Source organism: Macrobrachium rosenbergii, chromosome 19 (genome assembly GCF_040412425.1).
Source record: "Macrobrachium rosenbergii isolate ZJJX-2024 chromosome 19, ASM4041242v1, whole genome shotgun sequence".
NCBI lineage: Eukaryota > Metazoa > Arthropoda > Malacostraca > Decapoda > Palaemonidae > Macrobrachium > Macrobrachium rosenbergii.
Genome location: NC_089759.1, coordinates 1,083,020 through 1,108,385, shown reverse-complemented (window position 1 = coordinate 1,108,385; position 25,366 = coordinate 1,083,020). Strand labels below are relative to the sequence as shown.

At 41.3% G+C, this 25,366-nt stretch overlaps 1 protein-coding gene across 2 annotated transcripts in view; it reads left to right on the top strand.

Annotated features, from left to right (window-relative positions):
- The window catches only part of ed (echinoid), a 176,588-nt gene that overhangs the window by 65,756 nt on the left and 85,466 nt on the right, over positions 1 to 25,366 (top strand). Inside the window, exon 1 of one of the 2 annotated variants that reach the window (XM_067120812.1) lies at positions 19,020 to 19,065. The exons of the other annotated variant lie outside the window; for it this stretch is intronic. Within the exon in view, the coding sequence (XP_066976913.1) occupies positions 19,035 to 19,065 (31 nt within the window). The 5' untranslated portion in view covers positions 19,020 to 19,034. Of the gene's footprint in view, positions 1 to 19,019; positions 19,066 to 25,366 lie in introns of those variants that run through there. 2 annotated transcript variants of the gene reach the window in all.

Genomic DNA, 25,366 nt, shown 5'->3' with positions numbered 1-25,366 from the left:
GGTGGCAGTCATAGAAACCAAATAGATGACGGAGTTATGGTGATCGAGAGAAAAATAATACAAGGAATGTGAGGATTACCACATTGATGATAAAAGCACACAACCCCCCTTCCCTTCCTTTTACTATACCTGCGTTCGTATTCTTTTTCTTCATCTTACTTTCCACCCTCTCATAGTGCAACTGCTCTGAGGTTTTCATCCTGTTACATCTTTCAAACCTTGTACTGTCGATTTCCGTCTCAGCGCAGAATGACCTCAAAGGTCCCAGTGCTTGACATTTAGCCTAAATTCTATATTCATTTCAACAGGATTGACAGCATGTAGCTTCAATACAACCAAGTTTCTTGAAGGTGAACTCTGAGAGGCTTGTTTACCTGAATGGTGAAGTAGCATTGCAGTTCTGAACCAAATCTTAGAAGGACCAAGCAAGCAGTGAAGTTTAGTTGAACATGAAGATTGTGTATCATTCTGCTGGAGAGAGAGAGAGAGAGAGAGAGAGAGAGAGAGAGAGAGAGAGAGAGAGAGAGAGAGAGAGAGAGAGAGAGAAATTTAATTGTCCTTCAGGAAGCTAAGACGAAAGTAGGATAACTATTATTATTATTATTATTATTATTATTATTATTATTATTATTATTATTATTATTATTATTATTGGGCGTTCCTCCCATGCTGACCTGGCTTCGTTTTTCAGGTGCATGGCAACGTTTGTGCGAAGCCTCCGTATATAACATTGTATTTCATTATTTATAGGAGACTATCTGACTAACCCAGCGCTGCCCAGGAAAACACTGAATGACAACCGATAAGCTCGCTCTCTCTCTCCTCCCAACACCCCCTCTACACTCTCTCACTCTCCCTCTCTCCCTTCTTGTTAAGATAGTTGCTTCACTTACATTGCCCAGCAATTTTTTTTGACATATTATATTTAACCCCTCCTCACCCCCACTTCATATCGGGGCTGAACTTAGACTTAAAGGGCATTCGAGATAGAAAGTTTGGTTGAAATTGCTCAATGCGTTTCAGTGTATTTGGAACATACACACATACATACATACGTACGTACATACATATATACATACATCCATATTTATATATATATATATATATATATATATATATATATATATATATATATATATATATATATATATATATATATATATATATATATACTGTAGATGCTCTTCCCAGTGATCAGCGGCACAGAAGGAAGTGCTCGAAATATATGGTTGAAACGTTCATACAGTGTTTTATGGGCCCTTTTATCTTCACACACACACCCCTTGTGTGTATATATGTACAAACATTACTATGTACTGCATGCATGCATACATTACTTAAGAAAGAAGTAATTTGAGTGAAAACAAATTGGTGGACAGTATGCTCGAGAATGTCAATCCCCAGGATTGACCTTAACCTCGGGGCTAATCCTGAAATTGTACCTTTTTGGATTACGATTAAATACCTCCTTCGGCAAGATGGGAAACACGTCAACGCCGCTAAGTAAAAGAAAGAAATATCTTTGATATTTGATGATGCCGACGTCAAAGGTGTCCAGGCAGAGGTCATCACGAATAATGTATATGATGATAAAGACGACCACGTCCTCGGCGGGAAGGTCTCCCTCACGCCGATTCCCAAATGCTCCACTTCTTTTTCATGTAAAATACATTTTCATGTTTTGCTTTATTGAGTGTTATGTTTCCGAATTTGTATGAAATTTTTGTTGTAATTTGCTATGATAATGTCGCAGAGGATATCATTTATGTACTAATTCTAGCTGTAGTTATTCGAAGACATGAAAGAGTCGCCCTTTATTGTCAGTTGGGCAGAAGTTGTTGAGGTGTTCAGGGCTGAATATGTTGGACCTGAAAGCTAACTACCGGGGAAGATATAAGGATGAGGTCTGTGATAACTGCAGAATAGAGGAGGACAGCACAGAACATTTGTTCAGGTGTAAAACCGTACAAAAAATAGAAAACTTAACATTAGAGACTCTGAAAGCCCCGAACAGAAAACTAGTGGAATACATAAGAATAGCCATGAAAATAAAGGACGTCACCAACCCAGAAAACAACGGCACCAGTTTAAAAGTAACAGTAACGTAAAAAGGAGGAGTAATAAAAGTAAATAAATTCGAAATATTAATTATCATATGGGAGGTTAAGGGGTAGGGTGCTAAATTAAATGAAAAACTGTTAAATAATATATATAATGTAAGGAAAAAATAAAACTGAGAAAAATTGTATTGATATAATGTAAAGTAAAAATAAAAGTGTAAAAATGTATTCAAGGGAATAAAGCTTCGCACCTCATGAGAATCGTGTAGTGTGCCCGCAACTGTGTTTGCGGAGTGAGCGCTTAGGAACCAGGAACCAGTGAACTTGCATTTGCGAGTACTTCGACTAATTGTGCTGGATTGATTGTAACTTTTATGTGAATAAACTTACGGGTTTCAGACAGAACTGCATCGTGGCCGGTTGGGACTTGGGTGAACGCTCGGTTTGTGTTGTGTGACTTGCGCCATTCAAGTTGTTTTGTTCGGAACTGCCTGGTGATTGGATCAGGCGCTGACCACCTGCTTGCTCTGCCCTTTTTTCTTGGCCCGACCAGGAGGTCAGCAGCAGTTTGTCCGAGAAAAGGGGTTCCGTTCCCAAGGGAAAAGGTGTTAGAGATGCAGACTGGTAAAGTGCCCCAGGTGAAGAGAAAGGGCCACTATATACTGAGCTACCTGACCTGTGGTCGTGATCGAGTGACCGTGAAACAAATTCAAGGCGATGTTTTGCAGTTCAGCCGCAGAAATATCTTTTTAAATGCGCGCACCATAGATTACGGGCTGCCGAAGAGCAAGAGGCTGTGCCAGCACAAAGCTGGTTGAATCTAGATAGATAGAGAGATAGCTCGCCTTGACTTTAGCTGGCTTTTGGCTTCTATCTGGCCATCTGTGTTCTTGTTCATACAAATGTTGAGCACACTTCGGGGATTGTTGTCGGGAATGCGTTGAAATCCCTTTGCGAATTTTCTTCCCGCTCGTGACATTCTGTAGCTCTTATAATCATGAATGTTAATAGAAAGTACTTGATCTTTTTTGGGTTAAGCCTCGCTTTTCCCCCTTCCTTTTGCACTGTGGAAGGGGAAATGACCTGTCCCACTTGTGTTAACCAGGGCATATGTACACCATTTCGTAACCCTAATTTGTATAGGCGTGATATGTAAGTAACGCCTTGGCTCGGCGTGTTTAGGGATAGGTTTCATTTTTAGGTCATTCTTGGAGTATCAGTTGAGAGGCAGCTGAGTGACCGGCGTATATGTGAGCCTATTTACCAGTGCAGTAGACTCGTGGAACATATTGGCCAGTTCAGCATTTATTAAATTTGTAAATACATGCCGTAGCTCGTTTCCCAGACGAGTTACATCCGCTGGCTTTTGCTTCTTGGTGTTGGTGAACACCGACCGACCCACGACATGAATATGGTGTTGCGGCGTTTCTTCCTCCTCTTCCTCATACTCCTCCCCCTCCTCCTCACATTGCATGGGGCAGCATCGCCAGAACCGGTTGAAGGAGCGCTGACCTCGCTACTTCAGCTGATCCCCATGCCTGCCTTATTCCCCACCCACCCCCTTCCTGCACCCCTGTTCGTTCAAGAATGGAAAGTTTTGTCAGTGCGTAGCCTCCATTCTCTCACCCCCATTAAGGTGATAGCCACAACAGGAAAGACCTTACTGGCGTTTGGTGGATCGGCGGAGCAAAGTATCTCGAGTGAAGATTTGAGGAAATTGTTGGATGCAGGTAGTACAGTATTTCAGTCATAGTAACGCACGATAGGTACTGGATAAAATCTTTTGACTTTGACTGTCATGGTACGGAGTGAATTTAGATCGTCAGGATTCCTTTCAAGGCGTCATGTTCTGTCAGGCTTCAGCCACCAGAATATTTATCATAATTAGTCCGTGTAATCAAAATGATTCACCGGAAAGAAATGTTCATATGTGTTTAGCTATCTTGTTTCGGGGCCTGTTTGGAAACTTGCTCCCCGTAAAATGATAGATGCTATAGTAAAACCAGATTGACTACGGACATGTAGTACGTTTTGGGCGTTGCAGCTCTTCCCAGATTTGATTCCTAAACCCTTGACCTAAGTTGGGATGTAACGTAGATGTGACAAAACGCTGCCATGTCTTCCTTATACCAGGTCAAAAAAGGGTAAACACTTTGACACTATTTTTCTGCGTTTCTAACGCTGAAGTGGTAAAATGGGTGAAAGAACTGACATTTGATGACGAGTGAAGGATGAGTTATAGTAGAAATAAGCTGCAGTAAATGAAGATTTGATATACATTAAACTGTTTTGATAACAGGGTAGGATAAGGATGATTTAGTTTCTAATCATCTACTGTAGCTAAATGAATGATAAAAATGCCCAATATCTAGCCCAGACTCACTGATGAAAATAAATTATACAATGCGATAAAAAAATACTGGTATTGGCTCAAGTGATGGCAGATTGTCAATTAACCCGTTCTGGAAAGCCCTTGGGAAGGATAAGTGGGGTTTTGTGACCGGATGAAAGAACCCGAACAAAGGGATGCTGACTAAATGCAGCCGTATTATATACAAGTCAGGAAGAAGTTTGGCAACGTGACTAATGACAGCCATGTTCGTAGTCATTTTGGTTTTACTGTAGACTTTTGTTCTTTTATGAAAGACCGAAAGAACGGCCACGAACTTGTACACCGAACTCCCTCCGCGTCTGTTTGGTACAGCCGCAACCAGTTGTATTAAGTAGGGAAGCATTTTGGCAGAGGATACTGAAACAAACAATACGATCACGTCAATCTCGAGCGGAAATGCACAGCTGGAAGCATGAGTGCAACTGATGGATGACTGACGTAGCATATTCAGCCCTGGTTCCGCATGGAGAAATGAATGATCTCAACGACGTTAGATTTATGTCCCGGACACCTCCTTCACTTAGTAAACTAAATACGAATTTGTCCCAAAACGTCTCGCCATTCGTTATGGTTCTGTCCCACACACACACTGCTGATTTATTCATTACTCAACAGCAATTTCCCCCTCCTTAGCGTAACGTATGGGACGGGTTTACGTGGGTGGGGTAGGCCATTGCCCTTTTGACATCGTCCCCCCCCTCTAACCAGCGTTTACACGTACATTTCGAATGGAAAATGCATTTTGTGAATCCAGTCACCTTCGGAAGTAAGTAGAGTCGAGGAAGTTGCCTAATGTTTGTTAGTGTTCACTGGAGGAAGGCAGTCGTTATGAACTTCATCTGGTTCCTTCGTGCTGGACACGTGGAGAGCGACATGTTGATGATAAGCAGGACAGTTCTGTAGATACACAGTATATTTGATACTATGGTAGCATGGCAATTGATAGCGATAGAGATGCGGTAGGGTTACTTTCTTCTTCGTACATTTGTGACTCGGCAAGGTCGTCGTTCATGGGTGAATGTGGGCGTGTGTGCACCTGACCTTTTGTTAGCCCCTGTTATTCACGGATCTGTTCCCCGCGGTGGAGATCTTTGCCTTGTTGATGTCATCGGTTCAGTGATGTCTTTTAAACAGAATTTCTTTCTTCTTCCGTCTAACCCAAAGGGTTGGGGGCGGGGGAAGACGTTTGAATAACTACAGGCATTTTGTGTTGATTAACATGCCCAATTGTTCTATTCGGAGATTGATGCGTATTTCTGGTTGTTACATATATAATTGACCGTCAATTTGAATGCACTTGCCTATAATTTTAGTACTTTATGTGAACTTAAATAGTCTGAGTTATTGTACTGAGGAAGTGATTAGCGGAGTTATTAGTCATGTTTTTTCGACTTCTCTCCAGTTCACGAGGCTTAAAAGTATACAGACAATGTTGAAATTTAAAGTTTCAATTCTCTCTCTCTCTCTCTCTCTCTCTCTCTCTCTCTCTCTCTCTCTCTCTCTCTCTCTCTCTCTCTGTTTTTAAGGAAGCCTGAAGCCGCCCGAGGGACGAACGTGAAATGTTTTGGGAGGAGCCATGTGCGTGGCCTAGTTGACCTGGTGACCTCTGTGAGCGCCCCCACCGTCGCGTCGCGTCGCCTTGCACACTAGAGCGCTCGTCATGAAGCGCCCACGCGTGCCCAGCCATTACCATTTTTCTGGTCCGTTGCTCATGCTCGGACTTGGGTTGGGAGCGAAACCGTTAAACAGGGAAGGAAGGAAGGAATGTTGGTAGCGTTTAAAATAGGGGCATTTTCCCCCCTCATGCTTTTGTAAGGTTTAAAGGGGCTGTGCACCAACGTGTTTCTACTATTTACTTGATAAACAGGCGAACTGTTTTATCTGAAGGGAATCTGTACAAATGCAGTTGCAGTCACATAGTTTATATTTTATTGCTAATTGTCAGATGAAATTGTCATTGAACTCGATTACCACTGTGCTCTTCTTATATTTATATATACACCCGTCATTTCTTTTTAATGTTAGTGCTTTGCAGTACTTTGTATGAATGGTTTTGTTAATGGTGTTCTGCGTCTTTTTTGAGTTTTTTTTTTTCTTGAAAACCGTTGCAGTTCCAAGGTTGTCTTAGGGCATGGAAGTTGAATGAGGGAGAGTGTTCGCTCGTCATGGCTGGCTGATCACCGCATCTCGTGAGGCCAAAAGACTCCTTTTAAACAAGATCAGCAGAAACACCATCTGTGTTGTCAAACAAGTTTATGTACGGGCCCGTAGATCTCATGAGAGAAGGAAGTGTTAACGCCGGTGGTAAATAAAAAAAGATTGCACAGATGTTGCCCGATGATTCTCTCTCTCTCTCTCTCTCTCTCTCTCTCTCTCTCTCTCTCTCTCTCTCTCGCAGGACTCGTGGCCCACTGGCATCGGTGGTTTTCGGAATCTAAGATTGTTCATTTGAAAAAAAACTAGTCTATATGATGCAAATTTAGCCGGAATATTGGGACTCAAGAAAGAAAGAGTTCTACCTGATGTAACTAGTGATTACAAAAACCTGGCCGATAACTCTGTGAACTACTTTGAAGAAAAAATTGAAAGAATCTGTCATAGTTTAGATAAGGAGGTCCCTCCTGATCTCCCGGTGATCACAATGAGAAATAGCAAATTTAGTAAGCTTTTAAAGAACTGAACATGAATAACTGAAAAACAATGAGAAAAATAAAAACACCTGTGAAAATGACCCGTTTCCCTTAAGTCATTTAAGAGGCAAAAAACTTTGATCAGTTACGGGAGCTATTTTTTTTTTATTTTGTCAAAATGAGTTTAGCACAGGCATCCTTTCCAAATAGTGACTTACAGAAACGGAAGTTCACAAACAAACGTGGAAACCCTTGCAGCAGCAGTGAGGAACTTAGGAGTGTTTATTGATGATAAATTGTAGATGAAGAACCATATATTTCACATTATAAAAACCTGTAACTATCATATTAGAAACATTCCATTTGTTGGAAAATACCTAAACGAAGATACTCTGAAAACAGCAATTTGCAACCAAATGCTTTCGGGGCTTGACTACTGCAGCGTTATATACTACGGTCTCTTTAACTACCTACAAAGAAAATTGCAATGAGTACAAAATAGAGCCGCCAAGGTAATAAAAGGACTACGTTCCCGCGATAGAATAACCCCAGCACTAATTGAGCTACATTGGCTCCCAGTAAAAGCAAGAATAGAATATAAAATACTTCTTGCAGTCTTTAAAGCACTAAAATATGGCGAACCAAGGTAGGCCTATCTGAGAAACTGCTTAAACTTCTTTAGACCTGAAATGATTATTGTAATCAGACATGCAAGTGAAGCACGTAGGCTTTTTGAACCTAGAACAAATTGTAAGTCAGGCGAGAGAGCCTTTGTACACTGTGCACCAAGACTATACAACAAAAAACCGCTGAGATGAAGAGCACACAAGAAGAAAGCAAATTTGAAAAAGAACTAAAGACTCTCCTATTCTGCAGGAGCTACGATGCTGACTGACGAGAAAACACTAAAAGACGGCTATAAAATATAAGCAGCACCTTGTTTTGAAGACGTACAAGGGCCCTGCAGAGAGGGAATCATCCCTGTGGAGGGCTGTTCATAAAACCAAACAAAGTGAAACAAAGTGAAAGTGGAAATAACGCCAGTATTGAAAAACAACGTAATATGGGTCGAATTTCTTTCCGCATGTTTTCATTAATGAAGGGATGCGGAAACGATGAGGATGTAAATATCTCTAGTTGATCATGGTAACCTTGATCTATGACGACCAGACTGTGAACTGTCTTTCCAGACTGTAAACTGTTTTTATGACTTTATAATCAGTGAATGGTGATGCATGGGCCCATAGATGGAGAAATGTATAACCTTTAGGGACATATCACCTTGGCTTAATAGTTAGGTAAGCTATCATGATAGTTTCAGTGGTAATAGGTAGGTAAGATATCTTAATGGTTTCAGTGGTAATAGGTAGGTAAGATATCTTGATGGTTTCAGTGGTAATAGGTAGGTAAGATATCTTGATGGTTTCAGTGGTAATAGGTAGGTAAGATATCTTGATGGTTTCAGTGGTAATAGGTAGGTAAGATATCTTGATGGTTTCAGTGGTAATAGGTAGGTAAGATATCTTGATGGTTTCAGTGGTAATAGGTAGGTATTCCCAAGGAAGAAAAAGGTTCCCGGAGACTTCCTGATCAAGATCTGGCGGATGTTTTTCTTAAATTCTTTAAGGAAAAAAATAGAGAGTATAAAATGTCCCTTTTGCCGAAGTACTGAACCTGACACCGTGTAAAAACATCGGAATTTTATCATGTGAATAACGGTGATGTTTTTAGGCTTATTAAAAAGGCGAAGAAGAAGAAGAAGGAGAAAGGTTATAGACAGTTATATTCTCCAGTGACTGCTTCTGCTGTTGGTGTGAGATCTGTTGTAGGCAGATGATGGATGAAAACAAGTATGGTATCATGGTCTATTCGATTAGTAAGGCTTTTGATTCAGTTGTGCATGAATTACTTCTGAACAATTTACAATACACTGGAATTGTTCACGAACCTTTATTAATTACCTGCGCGAAAGAAAATACTGTTTGCAAGTTGGAAAAGGAAGCATGTCGGGTCCTATCCTATTTCGTGTGTGTACGAATGGACTCGAATATACTGCGCAGGCATAGATAGGGTAAAGCTCAAGCTATCCCCAGATGACACTCGACAACCCACGTTGGAGCCAAAGATGATAAACTAAATGACGTTCCTATCATGTCGAGGTGTGGATGACAATTAACTAAATGAAAAGAAAATTGGATGATGATGGTGGGTAAGAAAAATAACTTGAGAAGCCTTGGTGATATTTGACTGAATAGTTACCCAAATCTGATTGCTGATCGATCAAGTCCTTGACGTAGGTTTGCTGCTAAACTGCAATTTGTCTCTCGGACTCAAATAGAAAATGTGAGCGAGCATTACAGGCCATCACCGCAGACACATTGCTTTAGTTTAAAAAATATTTTCTAAAGTGTTCTGTTAAACTCGTTTGTGTCACTAGGTAGAGTGGACCACTCCTATTCTCGTCTTACTCTACATAGATGCAGCTGAGGAAGCTGCAGAATAATATTGAAGAGCAGCTGCTGTGCTTCATAATAATACAGCCAACGAATGGAACAATCAACACAACCAGTTGTATATGGTTTCAAGTTATCTGAACCGAGATGCGGTTTGAATAATGAATTGAAAGCCTTCCAATTTCAGTCCCTAGACTATAAGCTCTTAGCTAGGAGGACTGAAATATCAAGTCTTTCAAGAAAATACTGAAGACTTGTTTGAGTGTTATAGTAGGGGTTTGTAAATATGGAGTGCTCCGTATGACTGTCACAGTATGTTTGGCCTATAGTGATTGACAAACCAATTTGCGGGTCTAACAGAACTCCGTCGGAGAGTGGGACCGGAAAAAAGGAGCCAAGTTTGGTGAATATTTCACCCGCATCCGGTTATAGTAGTTTGTGGAGATCACCCTTTCATATGATCTGCCCGTATTTAGCAGTGGACTGGGCGTGAACACAATCATTCATATTGCAGTGTCATGGAACAACCGTTGTATGAGACACCCTTTGTAACTGTTGTATGAAGACAGGCATCTCGACCAGGCACTTCCCGATGAATAACTCTGCTGGAATTGCTTGAAGATGTTTCCGCTTCTGGACTGACGTCACTCACTGACGCCAGCCATTTCCGTCACTGTCACACTCATGGCGAGTCAACTGTGGCGGTTGTACCAGGTTCTGAACGGCTTATTGTCAGTAGCTGAAATATACCTATAGAGAGAGAGAGAGAGAGAGAGAGAGAGAGAGAGGCAGGCAGGCAGGCAGGCGTTGAGCAAATTGGAAGGCAATGTGTCGTACAGCATTGTAATTATTTCTCAGCGAGAGTACTGATGTGGTCTTATTATGGCCTCCGGCAAATTGGCTTATGTTGGAATTGTATGTTTTGTGTTTCGTAAAATTGTCCGTTTTTTATGTACTTTACACAGCTGTTTCTAGTACTGTTTAGAGCTTTAATTTCGATATAGTTTATTATTCCTAACGTATTTTAACTTATTTCGTTCTTTTCTCTTATACATAATCATTATCGGAACACTTAATTTTTGCATTTGATATTCTTACCAAGGTGATTTACGTGCCCGCAATGAATCTGTGCTTATATCATTGACCTAATACGGTGTTTCCACTGACTTACAATGATCTGTATAAAGCTTTTAACTATATTCTATTACACGCTGTTCGTTACATTTTTGGCACGATCGGATAATTAACAGTTTTGAATCTTCCAGTACAATCTGTTATTTGAAGGGGTTGGGATAGAGGTGGCTAGAGTCCGACTTCAAAGCCGGTTAGTTTTTATAATTTGTGCCTGATTCGCAGTACATGGCGAGTAGCTGGAGCAGAGCAGATTTCATCTCCCCTTCCACAAAGGCGGCGCTCCCTCCCTCTGATGACAGAATCTTGAACCTTGATGTGACTTGTTTCTGGTTTCATTGATGCGTTTGTTGAGAGAGAGAGAGAGAGAGAGAGAGAGAGAGAGAGAGAGAGAGAGAGAGAGAGAGAGAGAGAGAGAGAGAGAGAGAGGAGGGGGGCTGCATTTTATGACACCTTGGCAGTTGCATTATTTTACAAATTTTGTTCATGGTTCATTCAGCGTTTTCAGTTTTGAAATCTGCTTAGTATGAATGTACTGCTTGCTACTGTTGACTGGTGTTGACACTGCTTGTAATGCCAGCATAAATGAATTGCTTTGAGTAGCGAGCATTGTTCAATTTCGTTTGCGGAAGGAAACGAGTCGTAGCAGAGGGCGTTCCGCTTGGCTGCTTTTTATGGAGAAAAATGAGGAGATGGATCAGAGCTCGAGCAGAGGGACGAGACCTGATCATCACACATCACATCGGAGCCATTGCCATGACACCCTGCCAAACGGAGCACGGCAAAGTGATCAAGCATTAACCTAACCTAGGAAGTTTCATAATGTCCGCCTTAAATAATAGTACTGCTGTGTCGCCTTTATTTAAAACCGTGTTTAGTATATTTGCTTATTCATACGACATTATTTGGTTAATGTCCTGAAATTGCATTTTGGTTTTATTTAGTTTCCGTAAAGGTAAAATAAGAATGCGGTGTGTTTTGCCATTTTCAAGCCATTTCATGATATGTCCTTTTCCGATGTGATCAAGTTTAAAAGCCCATACAAACACTATTTACAGGACAAAACTCTATATTCGAGTAACAATCTTCTGTAATCCTGATCACTGGTGAACGAAATTGTTAACCGAAATAATTGGCGCTTTCACCAGTGATCAGGATTTCTCAAGAATGTTCATCGAAATTTAAGGTTTCGTCACGGAACAGCCTTTCGTAGGAACCTCTTGGATTGCACCAAAAGGCATTCATGTCATGCGTTTATATCATGTAATAGTGCAAACAACATATATATATATATATATATATATATATATATATATATATATATATATATATATATATATATATATATATATATATATAATTTATATATATACATACATACAGTATATATTAAATATTAATGTTAAACAGTGACTACATACCGTCGTCGTCATGGTCACCGACCTTTGTGGTCATCTTGTATATCTGCCATTTGAAATATTCGGATAGCTTAGACAAATTTCACTTGGTACGGTGAGTGTGTGTTCCATGAACTTAAAATCGAGTTATGTTCGTTTAATAAAACTGCAGAATTACCCTTGAGCACTTTTAGCCTGGACAGTGCCTACCATCCTTCCTTGTTTGTGCAGCTTCATTGTGTGGATCTTAAGCTTCCTCCCTTGTTTGTACAGCTTCATTGTGTGGATCTTTAGCTTCCACCCTTGTTTGTACAGCTTCATTGTGTGGATCTTTAGCTTCCTCCCTTGTTTGTACAGCTTCATTGTGTGGATCTGTAGCTTCCTCCCTTGTTTGTACAGCTTCATTGTGTGGATCTTTAGCTTCCTCCCTTGTTCATACAGCTTCGTTGTGTGGATCTTTAGCTTCCTCCTTTGTTTGTACAGCTTCATTGTGTGGATCTTTAGCTTCCTCCCTTGTTTGTACAGCTTCGTTGTGCGGATCTTTAGCTTCCTCCCTTGTTTGTACAGCTTCATTGTGTGGATCTTTAGCTTCCTCCCTTGTTTGTACAGCTTCATTGGTGGATCTTTAGCTTCCTCCCTTGTTTGTACAGCTTCATTGTGTGGATCTTTAGCTTCCTCCCTTGTTCATACAGCTTCATTGTGTGGATCTTTAGCTTCCTCCCGTGTTTGTACAGCTTCATTGTGTGGATCATTAGCTTCCTCCCTTGTTCATACAGCTTCATTGTGTGGATCTTTAGCTTCCTCCCTTGTTTGTACAGCTTCATTGTGTGGATCTTTAGCTTCCTCCCTTGTTTGTACAGCTTCATTGGTGGATCTTTAGCTTCCTCCCTTGTTTGTACAGCTTCATTGTGTGGATCTTTAGCTTCCTCCCTTGTTCATACAGCTTCATTGTGTGGATCTTTAGCTTCCTCCCGTGTTTGTACAGCTTCATTGTGTGGATCATTAGCTTCCTCCCTTGTTCATACAGCTTCATTGTGTGGATCTTTAGCTTCCTCCCTTGTTCATACAGCTTCATTGTGTGGATCTTTAGCTTCCTCCCTTGTTCATACAGCTTCATTGTGTGGATCATTAGCTTCCTCCCTTGTTCATACAGCTTCATTGTGTGGATCTTTAGCTTCCTCCCTTGTTCATACAGCTTCATTGTGTGGATCTTTAGCTTCCTCCCTTGTTCATACAGCTTCGTTGTGTGGATCTTTAGCTTCCTCCTTTGTTTGTACAGCTTCATTGTGTGGATCTTTAGCTTCCTCCCTTGTTTGTACAGCTTCGTTGTGCGGATCTTTAGCTTCCTCCCTTGTTTGTACAGCTTCATTGTGTGGATCTTTAGCTTCCTCCCTTGTTTGTACAGCTTCATTGTGTGGATCTTTAGCTTCCTCCCTTGTTTGTACAGCTTCATTGTGTGGATCTTTAGCTTCCTCCCTTGTTTGTACAGCTTCATTGTGTGGATCTTTAGCTTCCTCCCTTGTTCGTACAGCTTCATTGTGTGGATCTTTAGCTTCCTCCCTTGTTCATACAGCTTCATTGTGTGGATCTTTAGCTTCCTCCCTTGTTCGTACAGCTTCATTGTGTGGATCTTTAGCTTCCTCCCTTGTTCGTACAGCTTCATTGTGTGGATCTTTAGCTTCCTCCCTTGTTTGTACAGCTACATTGTGTGGATCTTTAGGCTAAACGATGAAAGGTCCTAGCTTTGGTGCTTATCAAGAGATTATTAGCCAAGGAGAATTTCATTTAAATGCTGCCTGTTTATATATTTTAGTAAGTCAAAATCACATTGATGAATATTAGTATTATTGACGCCTTGACTTGCATTTCTTGTTTTCTTGTCAGGTTGTAGTGATCAAACTAAGTTGCATTATGCATGTGATCACGTACAGTATAAGACATCATTTGTATGCTATTTTTTTGCCTAGAGGTTAAGGAGCCACCTGACCCCGATTTTAGTTTGATAGTAGCTGTAGTATGTTGTTGTTGTTTTAGAGTTTGAGTTGTTGTAGTATGTAGTAGTAGTAGTAGTCTTAGAGAAATCTCTCCCGAGTGGCAGTGGAACGGGCCCAAGTTCTCCCCTGCCCGCCCCGGTCATGGTGCTCAACCCCCCTCCTCCCCCCTCTCCTCCTCCGCCTCCGCCATCCACCTGTTTCTCTTTTCTTGGTTTTTCGACTTCATTTAGGTTTTTGTGTTTTAATACGTCACAGTTTTATTTCCCATGCTCTCACGGATGTTGGGACATCTTTATTTTGAAAGTTGCATTACAACAAAATGCCCTGTAATATGTATGTACGCTAACTTGAATTTTCATGTATTTAAAACGAAAGAGGAAAGTACTGTGCAACTCAGAGGATGAGGTTTTGAGCAACATAAAATTGATGCTATATTGATTATTAGTAGTACTGGCATCTTGTCTCCGTCCTGAAGCCGGGGTCAAGGTACGAATAGCTTGCCACCGCCTCAACCCCTAAACCCCTAAACCCCTCCAAACCCCCCCCCCCAGGCTACCCGGCCAGTCGCGTTCCTTCCTAATCTCTCTCCCATCCCTCTCAGTGACCCCTCTGTGAGGTGCCTCTAGACTAGAGTCTTGACCCACATACCGTAAGTACACTGGTGAATGTCTCATTCTAGAGCACAGTGGTATTTACAGTGATACAGTAACGTTTGTCAGGTTGTGGAAAATAAAGATTTTATTGTAAGGGTATGACAAGGATTGTTTGGTTAGGGTTGTGTTCCCTTCGTCTGGCAACACTGCTGCCGAGCCCTAACAGTGTTGCCCATTGTGCGTGTCACTATTTTTTGCGACCGTCTTGGTATACCTGCTGGTCCTTCACTCATCGCATTAGTTTTGTTTGTTTACCATTACTCGGAGCGTTTTGCATTTTCTATGACTTTCATGCTTGATTTAATGTCATTACAAATTCCTTTTAACACATTTATTTATTTTGCCCCTCTGTAATTCGCTTTTACCTAATAATAATTTAAAAATTGAGGCACTGGCGCGATTGAACAGGAGAGAGAGAGAGAGAGAGAGAGAGAGAGAGAGAGAGAGAGAGAGAGAGAGAGAGAGAGTAGATGCCTGCGAAATGGCCTCGGGTTCCACAAGTGTGTCCCTTCGCTTGTCCTGGAGTAGGATAATGGCCCCGCGAAGGGCGGTGGAGGCTTGGGTCTGTGTGTAGTGTTATAGACTTCCATCTTGATGAGCTCTTTTATGGCGGGTGGTTGTACCGGGTACTGTGTGTGTCGTAGTGTGTAGCCCATCCCGAAGTGTATCGTGTGAGGGAGCGAGAGAATTTCCCTCGGAAGGCTGGAGAAACCAGGATATATGGCGATGGGTGGGTAGGGGGTGGGGGCGGGTACTTTTCGATTAAGGATGGAGGAGGAGTGTTTTGATCTGTCTAAGGGGAAAAGAGATTGCCTGGGCTCGAAGATATTCTCGTGAAAGCCCTTGAATAAAGGATTAGGATGTCCTTGAAAAACCCCTTCAGAAGAGGATGGGAACCCCAGGGATCTTGGAAGCTTTGGGTTCGCTCAAGCCCCGAACCCTGTACGAATGAATCTTGTGAGATGGATGACTCTGAGCAGAGTGTTTGGATGTTGGATGCACCTTGATTGTCTTGTCAGGGCCTTATATAAAGAAGTCTTGGCTGTATGCTCTGTTTTCAATAACCTGTCGGAAATAAGCTGTTTTAAATAACATGGATGAAGGCAAATGTGGCATCATGGTCTTACTCGATCTTGGTGCGGCTTTTGATACAGTAGTGCAGGAACTTCTAAATGACTACAGTCCACTGGAGTTGGTGATGAACATTTCGGTATTTGAAAAGTCTATCTGCGTGACAGAAAATACTGTGTGCAGTAGAAAACTCGTATTCACCATAGCAAACAAAGAAGTCGAGTGTTCCCAACCCCATTTTTTACTTCTTCGATGGATTGTCAGATATACCACAGAGACAGTGGGTAAATAAAGTTCAAGCCATTTGCGCATGACACCCAATTTTTTCTCTCCACAGATGACGTGGTACTTACACACTTGAAAACTGGATGACGTTCTTACCAGTGTCATGGAATGGAATGGAATGGAATGGATGGCATTGAAGAAGCAACTAAAACAATGAAAAAATTAACTCGGGACCTAGGCGTGCTTTGGACTGCTTGTCTCTGGGTACTGAGATCTAAAATGCTGCTGCTGGAGTGACTGGCCATCATCATGAAAACATTTCTTTTAAATATTGAGAAGAGTGCACGCTAAAGGAACTGGTGTTATCAATAGCAAACTATTGCAATTCTATAATAATCTATCTAAAATAAAACTTGAGAAGCTCGAAAGTACGACACGGAACAGCAAGATGAATAAAAGGTGTTGCACCTCTGGATAGGATTATCCCTATAGTGTGTGAACTGCATTGGCTCCCTGTTAAAGCTAGTGTTTGAAATAAGTGTCATGTCTCCCCAGGTTGTCAAGAATGGCTGTCCAAAATGCTGAAATGACTTGCTGCATATAAGACAGCTGCAGATGGTTTCGACTTATTTGAACCAAGATGCAATTCGTATTTTTCATTCGAGAGATTTCATTTTGCAGCCCCAGGACTGTACAGCAGTAAGCTCCCACTTGATATCAGGAGGACTGAAAATTGGAAAGCGTTCGAGAAATAATTTAGACTTATTTCCGGAGTGCTATGACAGCCTGGATTTGACGGCTCATATTCAATACACCGCATGACCCTCAGAATTTCGGTTTAGAACATTCATTTGCGGCAAACCGTAAACCGTAATGGTGATAAAACCCATCGTCTGTCCTTATACCTTGTGTGTACTTTTTGTGTAACAGTGTTAGGCCACCTTGAGACTTATATTACCTTCATTTTATAGAACATGCCTGATAGAATATGTCGCCTAGGAAGCAATAAACCCGGGCAGGTGCTGCGTGAACTTAGTCCATGTGATTGCACAAGTGGAATTGTAAATCTCCGAAACGACACGCACCTGCATATATGAAATAGAAAACAACACAGCTAAGTAAATTGAGGGACAATGAAATAAAATAAAATAACGATCTTAGTATAAATGCGTCACAGCATGTGAAGGGGAGGTAGTGTGAGGAGAAAAACATTGTCACACTCATGCTGTGGTGTCACACCACATCCTACAAAGCTGCTTGTGGTTAACTTCCTAAATTGTAATAGCGGTTATATTCATAATTTTCTTCTTGAGTATCGTAACTATTAAGGTTGAGGAGAGGAGGATGGTGACCCTACAGTAGTAGGTAACTAGTATACATAACTAGTATACATTGTTTTAATATCGTCATATTTTCACTCGACTGTCGGGCCAGCGGCTTCCTATTCAATTGCTCCTGATACTCAAGTGCTTCGTCAGTTTGCAACCGGTAATCATTTCCTAACAGCCACAACCGTTAGGATTCTTCCTATGTAATCCCACGAGTATGGTCTTCTGACACTGGTTACAAGGTTATGAAGTCCCTAATAAGAGTATGCGTTATAATGGGGAATCGACCAGATAGTTATGATCGTGCATCTTGAAGGAGTGCCACATCCTGCAACAGAGCACTGGTTAATCAGAGGCCTTTCTCATACAGTCTAGACCCGACAAATCTCACTGCGAGTGTCAGGTTTTCATCTTGCAAAAATCAAGCCTATCAGTGGAATTCTTTCTATTTTTCTTTGCCGTAAATGTTGACATTCTCTTATGGTGCTCCAGTTTTTTCATTGTGGTCTCAAATATGGCGCAAATTTTATGTTCCTTTTCTGTTGTCGACAGGAGGTATTATGCGGCCATTTTTCATTTATGATTCATTGTTTTCCCCGAGTTTTATTTTTTTATTGTCTTTTCCCACACACCTCGTGTTACTGATTGTTGCGCATTTCTTATGACTTATTGTTCATTTGAGGAATTTGGATGGTGGTGAGAAAGGGGGTAAGTTTATTACATCTCCCGACCCATCAAGAACTCTCAGTGTTGAGGACTGACTCTTCTTTGTGTCGGGAACTAGTAGTGTAGTGTAGTGTAGGTGTGTGTACTGCAGCCATGCTTATTTATGGATGTCATTGGTTATTGTTTTTCTCTTGATTGCTCTCGCTGAAGCTCCCATACATGCATTGTACGGTTGTCTGCATATAGTTGACCATTAGAGAAGAAGAAAATGAGGTGGTCCTCTGCTGTTCCTCGCTAAGTTGTCAGTGGAATTCGGTACCAACGTGCATAAGGTATACTCTACGGTTTCCCTATAAAGATCAGCAAATGTAAAGAGGTCTTTTTGCATTTTGTTTCTAGTGTAATTGGGTATAAAAATTAAGACAATTTTTATATCGTGTATGAATGTGAGTTTAAATAAGTCTCTAAATTACTACCGTAATTTTGTATATATTACCGTAGGCTTTCAGTAAAGGAATCTATTCAAGGTTTAAAGGTCACTCACTCACTCACTCACTGGCAAGGAGAAGGAGCAGACAATTGCACTGACGCATGATGTCCTGCAGGCCGTGCACGCGCGCACGCTCACACACACACACACACACACACACACACACACACACACACACACACACACACACACACACACACACACACACAGCCTATGTGATCTGATCAGCACCCACTTCAAGTTGGACCACCACACACCGAATTCAGTCCATGCAAATCAAATGTTTATTTTTTTCGCTGCAATTTGAGACTGCAGTTATTTAAGACGGATTTTGCTTATGAGCTGGCTTGAGTTTAGAATGCTTGGTCATATTGAATTTGTAGTAGTTTTAAGCACTCTGCACAGCGTTGAATATATGGTTTGTGAATATTTACTCAGTAAATGTTTAATCTTTATGGTTTAATTAATTGAAATTCGTTCTTTCAGGTGAGTGCAGCCTAAGTAGGTTGGGGTGTTTAGGTGTTGGAGGCTTGACAGGTGAACCATGTTTGCATCTGCCACTGATCCAGTTGACCGTGAGTACATCCTCTTCAAGTAAACATCTGAGATTTTGTTTCTGTCACTGATCTGTGTTCGCTATTTGGAGCACTCGTTAGCCATTGGCCTTCCCTCTGCAGGTGTGACTGACTGCTGATTTATTTTCATTTTTTAATTCAGAGTTTGAATTCTGATTACGAAGAACTTTGTTAGCTATTTATCCTCGGTTTTAGACATAAAATTCTCCAAAAGTTATTTGTTATACATAGTCTTGCCACAATACCCTTACATTCATGTTCATGCCTGAGTGTAATACGTACGTTTTAATTTTAGACCTTTTTTTTTTTACCTTGATTCGGGGCTACAATGCTAATCAGAGCGTATGGAAATTGTTTTCTCTCTACTTAATAATAATAATTCCTGAAGGAAGGAGGGGAGTACTGTAGGTAGGACAGTGGAGAGGTCTTACGCTGCCTCTCCACTCAGGAGGTGGACAGGCTTTTCCTTTCCCCTCCCATCAAAGGATTCCTTCAAACTCGTTGGCTTCTCTCCCTCCTTGGAGGCTAATCTGATCTGGGAGTCTATATAAAGAGCTCTTCTTCTCTCGTCCACGTAGAAAGAACCCCCATCATCCCCTTGCCTTCCCTCGCCTCCACTTTTCCATAATTATTCTCGTCAGTGTTGCTGCTCTGGGGCTGTTCATCTGCTATAGTTCGTGTTGTTCTTTATTATGGAACGTTGGCGTTCCGGTTCAACGCCAGTACTTTCAACTTGAAGTGAGGTTACAGCATTGACAAAGTAGGCCGGAATAACAATTGCAGCATCCGTCTTAGTGACCATTGATAATTTGATCCACGTGTAAGTCGTAAGACCAGAGTGTTGTTACGTATCTCATGATGAATGTTCATAAAATTCAGGGGACTCGTGCTTGTCTCGCTCATTGCTTCTGAAATGTTCATCTCGCTGTGTAAAACGGTGTTTGTTTTGAAGTGAACCTGACCTTGCATAGAGTAGGTGTACTCATTTTAACTTGGTCTTGGTATTTCTGAATCGACGAAGGTCCAGTTGACAACACTGTTCATGCAATGCCTAGAATGTGGAAATGTCAGTTGGGACCACTGCCTTGCATAAAGCTGCTCCTTGCTTTGAACAGTTACTACTGCATTATAATTGAGCCGAGGTGTAAAGAGCGCTTGTAGATCCGGTTTTCGTCGGCTGCTGCTGCTGCTGCTGCTGTTCTTTCAGCTGTTTCTGTGGTTATACTTTCAGCGGCTCTTCATGTTTGTGGCAGAAGTCATGATACGCAAAATATTTCTCGGGGTATAGTACTTTTTTAATAATCGTGCTTTTTGTTAATGAGGTTTTAATAGGTCGTTATCATTGGCGCTCTCTCTCTCGTGTTAACGACCTTTGCCTGTGCTTGATCTAGAACTGTCTCCTCTTATCATGATCAGAGCGGCGATCTTGCAGATAAGCGGGTTGTGCGTGAGGAGGGGGAATAGGTAGATAGTGTTACCTCAGGGTTTCAACTCCCCAGCAGGCTTTCTCCATATTAATCGGTTGTTTATAGTGGTGGTCTGTTGTGGGTTGCCCCCCCCCCCCTCTTTTGTGTTTGCAAGGTGATCTTATTTGTATCTACGGGTGTTCTCGTAGAACTACAGATTCATTATCGTAGGTATGGTGTACTCATTTGAACTTTGCAAGTTAGAATGTGTTTATGGAAGTGTTGAGTTAAATTAAATATTGGTGTTCGTGTCGAACTCGAGTCACATGAACATACAGTATAGCTGAATTTCTAGACGAGAAGAGTTGAATGTGGGGGCGGATGTGAATGCTTGCATCGCTCGGGAGCAAGCAGCGCTGAGAGCTCGGAGGGAGCACTCTGAAATAGAAGCGGCTTTGGGATCTTGTGGGCGCTTGCTTTCAAATCGAGTGGAACTGATGTTGCCGTCACTTGCTGGGCTTTCGTCCTGAATTTGGAAAATGGTTCGGCAAGAATCGATATGATAAGGTGACAGTTGGTAGGACGTGAAGAGTTATAAAACTGTATTTCTTTCATAGGCATTGAAAAATGTATATGTTTTTCAGTCGTCATTGTGGCTTTCTCTTCTGCTTGTTTCAAGATCAAAAGCAAATGTTGCAGGTGTTGTGCAGTTAACTTTGGCGTGTGTATAGACATTTCAAGTCACTTGTTTGATGTAAAGAGACAAGTACGTGACAGATTTTGTATAGTTGAAAGGATTAAATTTAATATTGTCCTCGCTGTACCTTTTCATATGCTTCCGGAAAGAGAGCTGTCATAGTTCTTCGGATGATAGGACTCTGACACTCTTGGAAAACTACTTATTTGTGCTTCACGAGTTTTGTTTGTGTGTGTGTATGGAGACATTTGACAAAGCACCCATACCTGAAAAATGGTTGGTTGGTGTGGATAATGTTGACCAGCCAAATTTTAGGGAATGACAGTTGCCGGGGGGGGGGGGTGGGGGCGGTTGTTTAGAGAGAAAAGTTGGTCCTACTCATGAAGACTCTTGTGTCAAATGTAAATCAGAATGTGTTTTTTCCAGATTGGATAAAAGAACATTTAAGTATTTAGAGAAACATCAGTTTTACTGATAAGATTTTGTGCCTGAACTTAGCAGTAGTATTTGCTTTTGGTATGTTGACTTGAAATAAGTAATTGACTTGTCATCATATAATGTAGGTATATAGTCAGCGAGAATTATTTTGTATGATGAAATTGGATTTTTATGGAACGCATTTTTTTTAAAGCTTTTTGCTTGAGTGGATTTCGCCTGGTGTTATGATAAATTCGAAGTATTATATGTATGTAGTTACACAGTGAGTGAGGCGAAAGAATTAGAATGGAAGAATATAGGTACACTGGTTTTTCAAAAGTTCAGCCTTAATCATATTTTTTGAATGAGACCGTTGGAAATTTGTTTTCAGGAAGTGGGACGGTGAAGTGGCTCCGCGTTGGAAAGTGTGTTCAGCGTTTTTACCTTGATATTACTTGTCATGAAGAGCTATTTTGTGATGAGCCACAATCAGCCCAGTCGTCGTCGTCGTCATTATTGTTATCGCCACCTACTTTCATGGCAAGATGGTTCGCTTAATCGTTCCTTTTCCGTCGGTTTCACCTTGAGGCTTCGTCGTTCCACTAACAATATCTTTGATGTGTTGGCGCTGAATGAGGTGCCTTGTCCTTGGCTCCATTTCTGACACTCCTCCTCCTCCTCCTCCTCCTCCTCCTCCTCCTCCTCCTCCTCCTCCTCCTCCTCCTCCTCCATATAGTTCTTATATTCAGTCGCCTTCCCTTTGAGGATGATCAATCTGCTGCCGCTTCTCCCTAAACCACTTCCACAGTGTTCTTTTTCTTTAGCTGCTTCTTCGTATATCTTTAGCTTTTCAGTAGGCTTCGTCCTTAATCATAGTTTGTAGTTATTCTCTCTCTCTCTCTCTCTCTCTCTCTCTCTCTCTCTCTCTCTCTCTCTCTCTCTCAGCTGCTCTTTGTAATGGAATGCGGTCGCTAAAGATTGTAGATGGTGGGTAAGTGGTTGAGAAGTGCTTGTGGTAGTGTGAGGTGTGCTTTTGGAATACTTGTTTGATAGTTTTTTTTCCAGTTGTTTGTTCTCTCTGTTACAAATGAAGGAGATTTAGGTTTGGCGTCACGGGTTTTGTTTGCTTGCTTCCGCCATCTTTTTGCTCGGGATTTTTCGGTTGTGCTTTCAGTGTAGGTTTTTCATGATCAGTTATTTTGAGCGCCATGCATCCAAGGAGAGGTCAAGTCGTGCTTTGGAGGATTTGCATTTTGTGTCCAGTGACTGGAAGGAGGTATCATTCGCCTCGTCTGTATACGACCAGAGGAATGCCCTAGCCATTGGAAGGCAGCGGTGCCTCCCAGTCGGGGATTCTGTGAGTAGGTAATGATAACGTGATGAAGGGGGGCCGATTCATTCACTGTCATTTAGTGACAGAGCTGGGTCGCAGTGCCTAGTGACAGAGTAGGCCTTCTTGGGTTATATACACAAGGCGCTAATATGTTACACCAATTATGTAGCGTATTTTATTATATGTATGGGTGGGATGATCACTCATAAAAATCGTTGTATGTAAAAATTCACTTTTTGTGCCCCGATTAACATTTTATGAAGACTTGAGTGGGTCTTCGCACATTTCGCATTGAGAGAGAAACTGTTGATTGTGGTATGTGCCTCCAGCTGGGGTAATGCTTGAGGAGAGAGAGAGAGAGAGAGAGAGAGAGAGAGAGAGAGAGAGAGAGAGAAAACGGTGTTTCATAGTCAAAGAGGGATTCGTGGCATGTGGAATAGATAACCGCAGAAGGGCGGGGGGGGGTTGTGTAGTGGGAGTATTACGCTTGAGACCAAGTGGAGGGGTTCAAAGGGAGGAGGAAGTGGAGGTGGGAGTAGCGCACCTGAGTGCTGGTGTTGCACCGTTATGATTCAAAAGGAGTGTTCTTGGGGGAAGGGGAGGGGAGGGCTTCGAACTGAAGTAGAAAGAAGGGGGTTGTTTCCTGCTGTTGTCACTGAGGGCTTCAGTCCAAGTTTCGCTTGATGCCATTTGTTCGCAGGCGTTGGTTTATCTGAATTGAAGAATGAAGCTGGTTCAAGATTTGGGTCCTGTGTTGAAGTCTCGAGAGAGAGAATGTTAAGCACATTGACCTTAGTTTAAATGAGGCCTTTCCACTTTATTAGGCAATGGATAGTTATGACTCATTTTTTTTATTCAGTCCTTACAAGGCAGATGCTACCATTTTGTGTCATTGAGTAGTGGTGACATTAGTCTGACACAGGTGTTACAGAAACTAAAGTGATAATTTCCTGTCTAGGTAAAAAAATAGGTATGGACATGTTGCCAAAAGCTATTTTATATATATATATATATATATATATATATATATATATATATATATATATATATATATATATATAACCTAATAGTGTATTTCAGTGGGCACGACAGGTTTCCTGTTTATATTTTACACACACACACACACACATATATATATATATATATATATATATATATATATATATATATATATATATATATATATATATATATATATATATATCTTATATAGCCGTGCCCATTGAAATACAATATTGGGCATTATAAGTTAGGTCTATGAATGACTTAAGTCAAGTATGATTCGTGTGGTATGTAACTCACGTATCAGAAAGGTTCTTTATAATTGAAATAGAGAGATCAGCAAAGAAATCTCGCCCTTGATGAATAGTCGATCTTGCATTTTCTTGTCCGCAGTTGCTATTGAACGTGCTTTTAAATCCTTGGTGGTCTGTTGCGATGTCTGTCCCTCTTGGTCATGACTGACATTTTGCAATGCCGTAATTGAGGGCACGCCTTTTCTCCAGACTTCAGTTTCAGTAGTTTTGTGATGATGCCCCTCACGAAATTTCCTAATGACATCAGTGGCTCTCTAGATCCTGGGTACAGGTTCTTTAACCGAGATCCACAGAGCCAGGTTAAGGGGAGGGACAGCCAGCTGCTTCCTAAGTTCATTGTATTATTGAGCTGAGTTTGGGGTGCACGAGATATTTTTATTTCTCTCACATTCATATAATGTACTCTTATTGTGTATGTCTGTGCATTGATATTACCTTGATTCACTTCAAACCTTCATGTACAAATTTCAAAACTGGATAGGTTGCGACCACGAACATCATAGTCAGCTGGTCAGACCATTTGCTAAAGGTCGTGCCTTCTATTTTATAGATGAATTTCATCGTTTTGGCGTTCGGTGTAAGTGATTCATCCTCGTCGTCGTCTTCTTCTGTCACCCCCAAGCCCCAAGAAGTAACAGCATGTTTTCTTTTTAAAAGTGCAATCATAAATATATATGTTATATGTTTCTTGATCTTTGTCTGTCTACTAGCTACCAGTGATGATGAGATAAAACATATAGTAGTGGGAGTATATAATTTTTGCTGAAATACCTTGCTCATGTGGCTTCAAAAACACACAAAATAGCTCCAAAAAAAAATAACTCAACTGATTTGGCTCGCTTCACTGGCCAACCACTCTTTGCCCCCTCCCCAACAAAAATCTGAAATGACGCTCCTGTTATTAGTGCATTTCTTCCGAGTTCCCCGAGAGGAAGTTTTGCATTCAAGAAGTCCAATTTTCATTGCAAGGTTTGTAGAGGAAGCTGGATTTCGTATCGATTATAAACTTCCTAATCCGTTTTGTTAATTATCAAGAGTCCTGGATAGTCATTTTATGACGTCAGGTGGTAAACGTACAGTAGTGATGAGGCTTGGGTGCGCTACTGCCTGAATGTTCCTGAAGCTTCTTCCT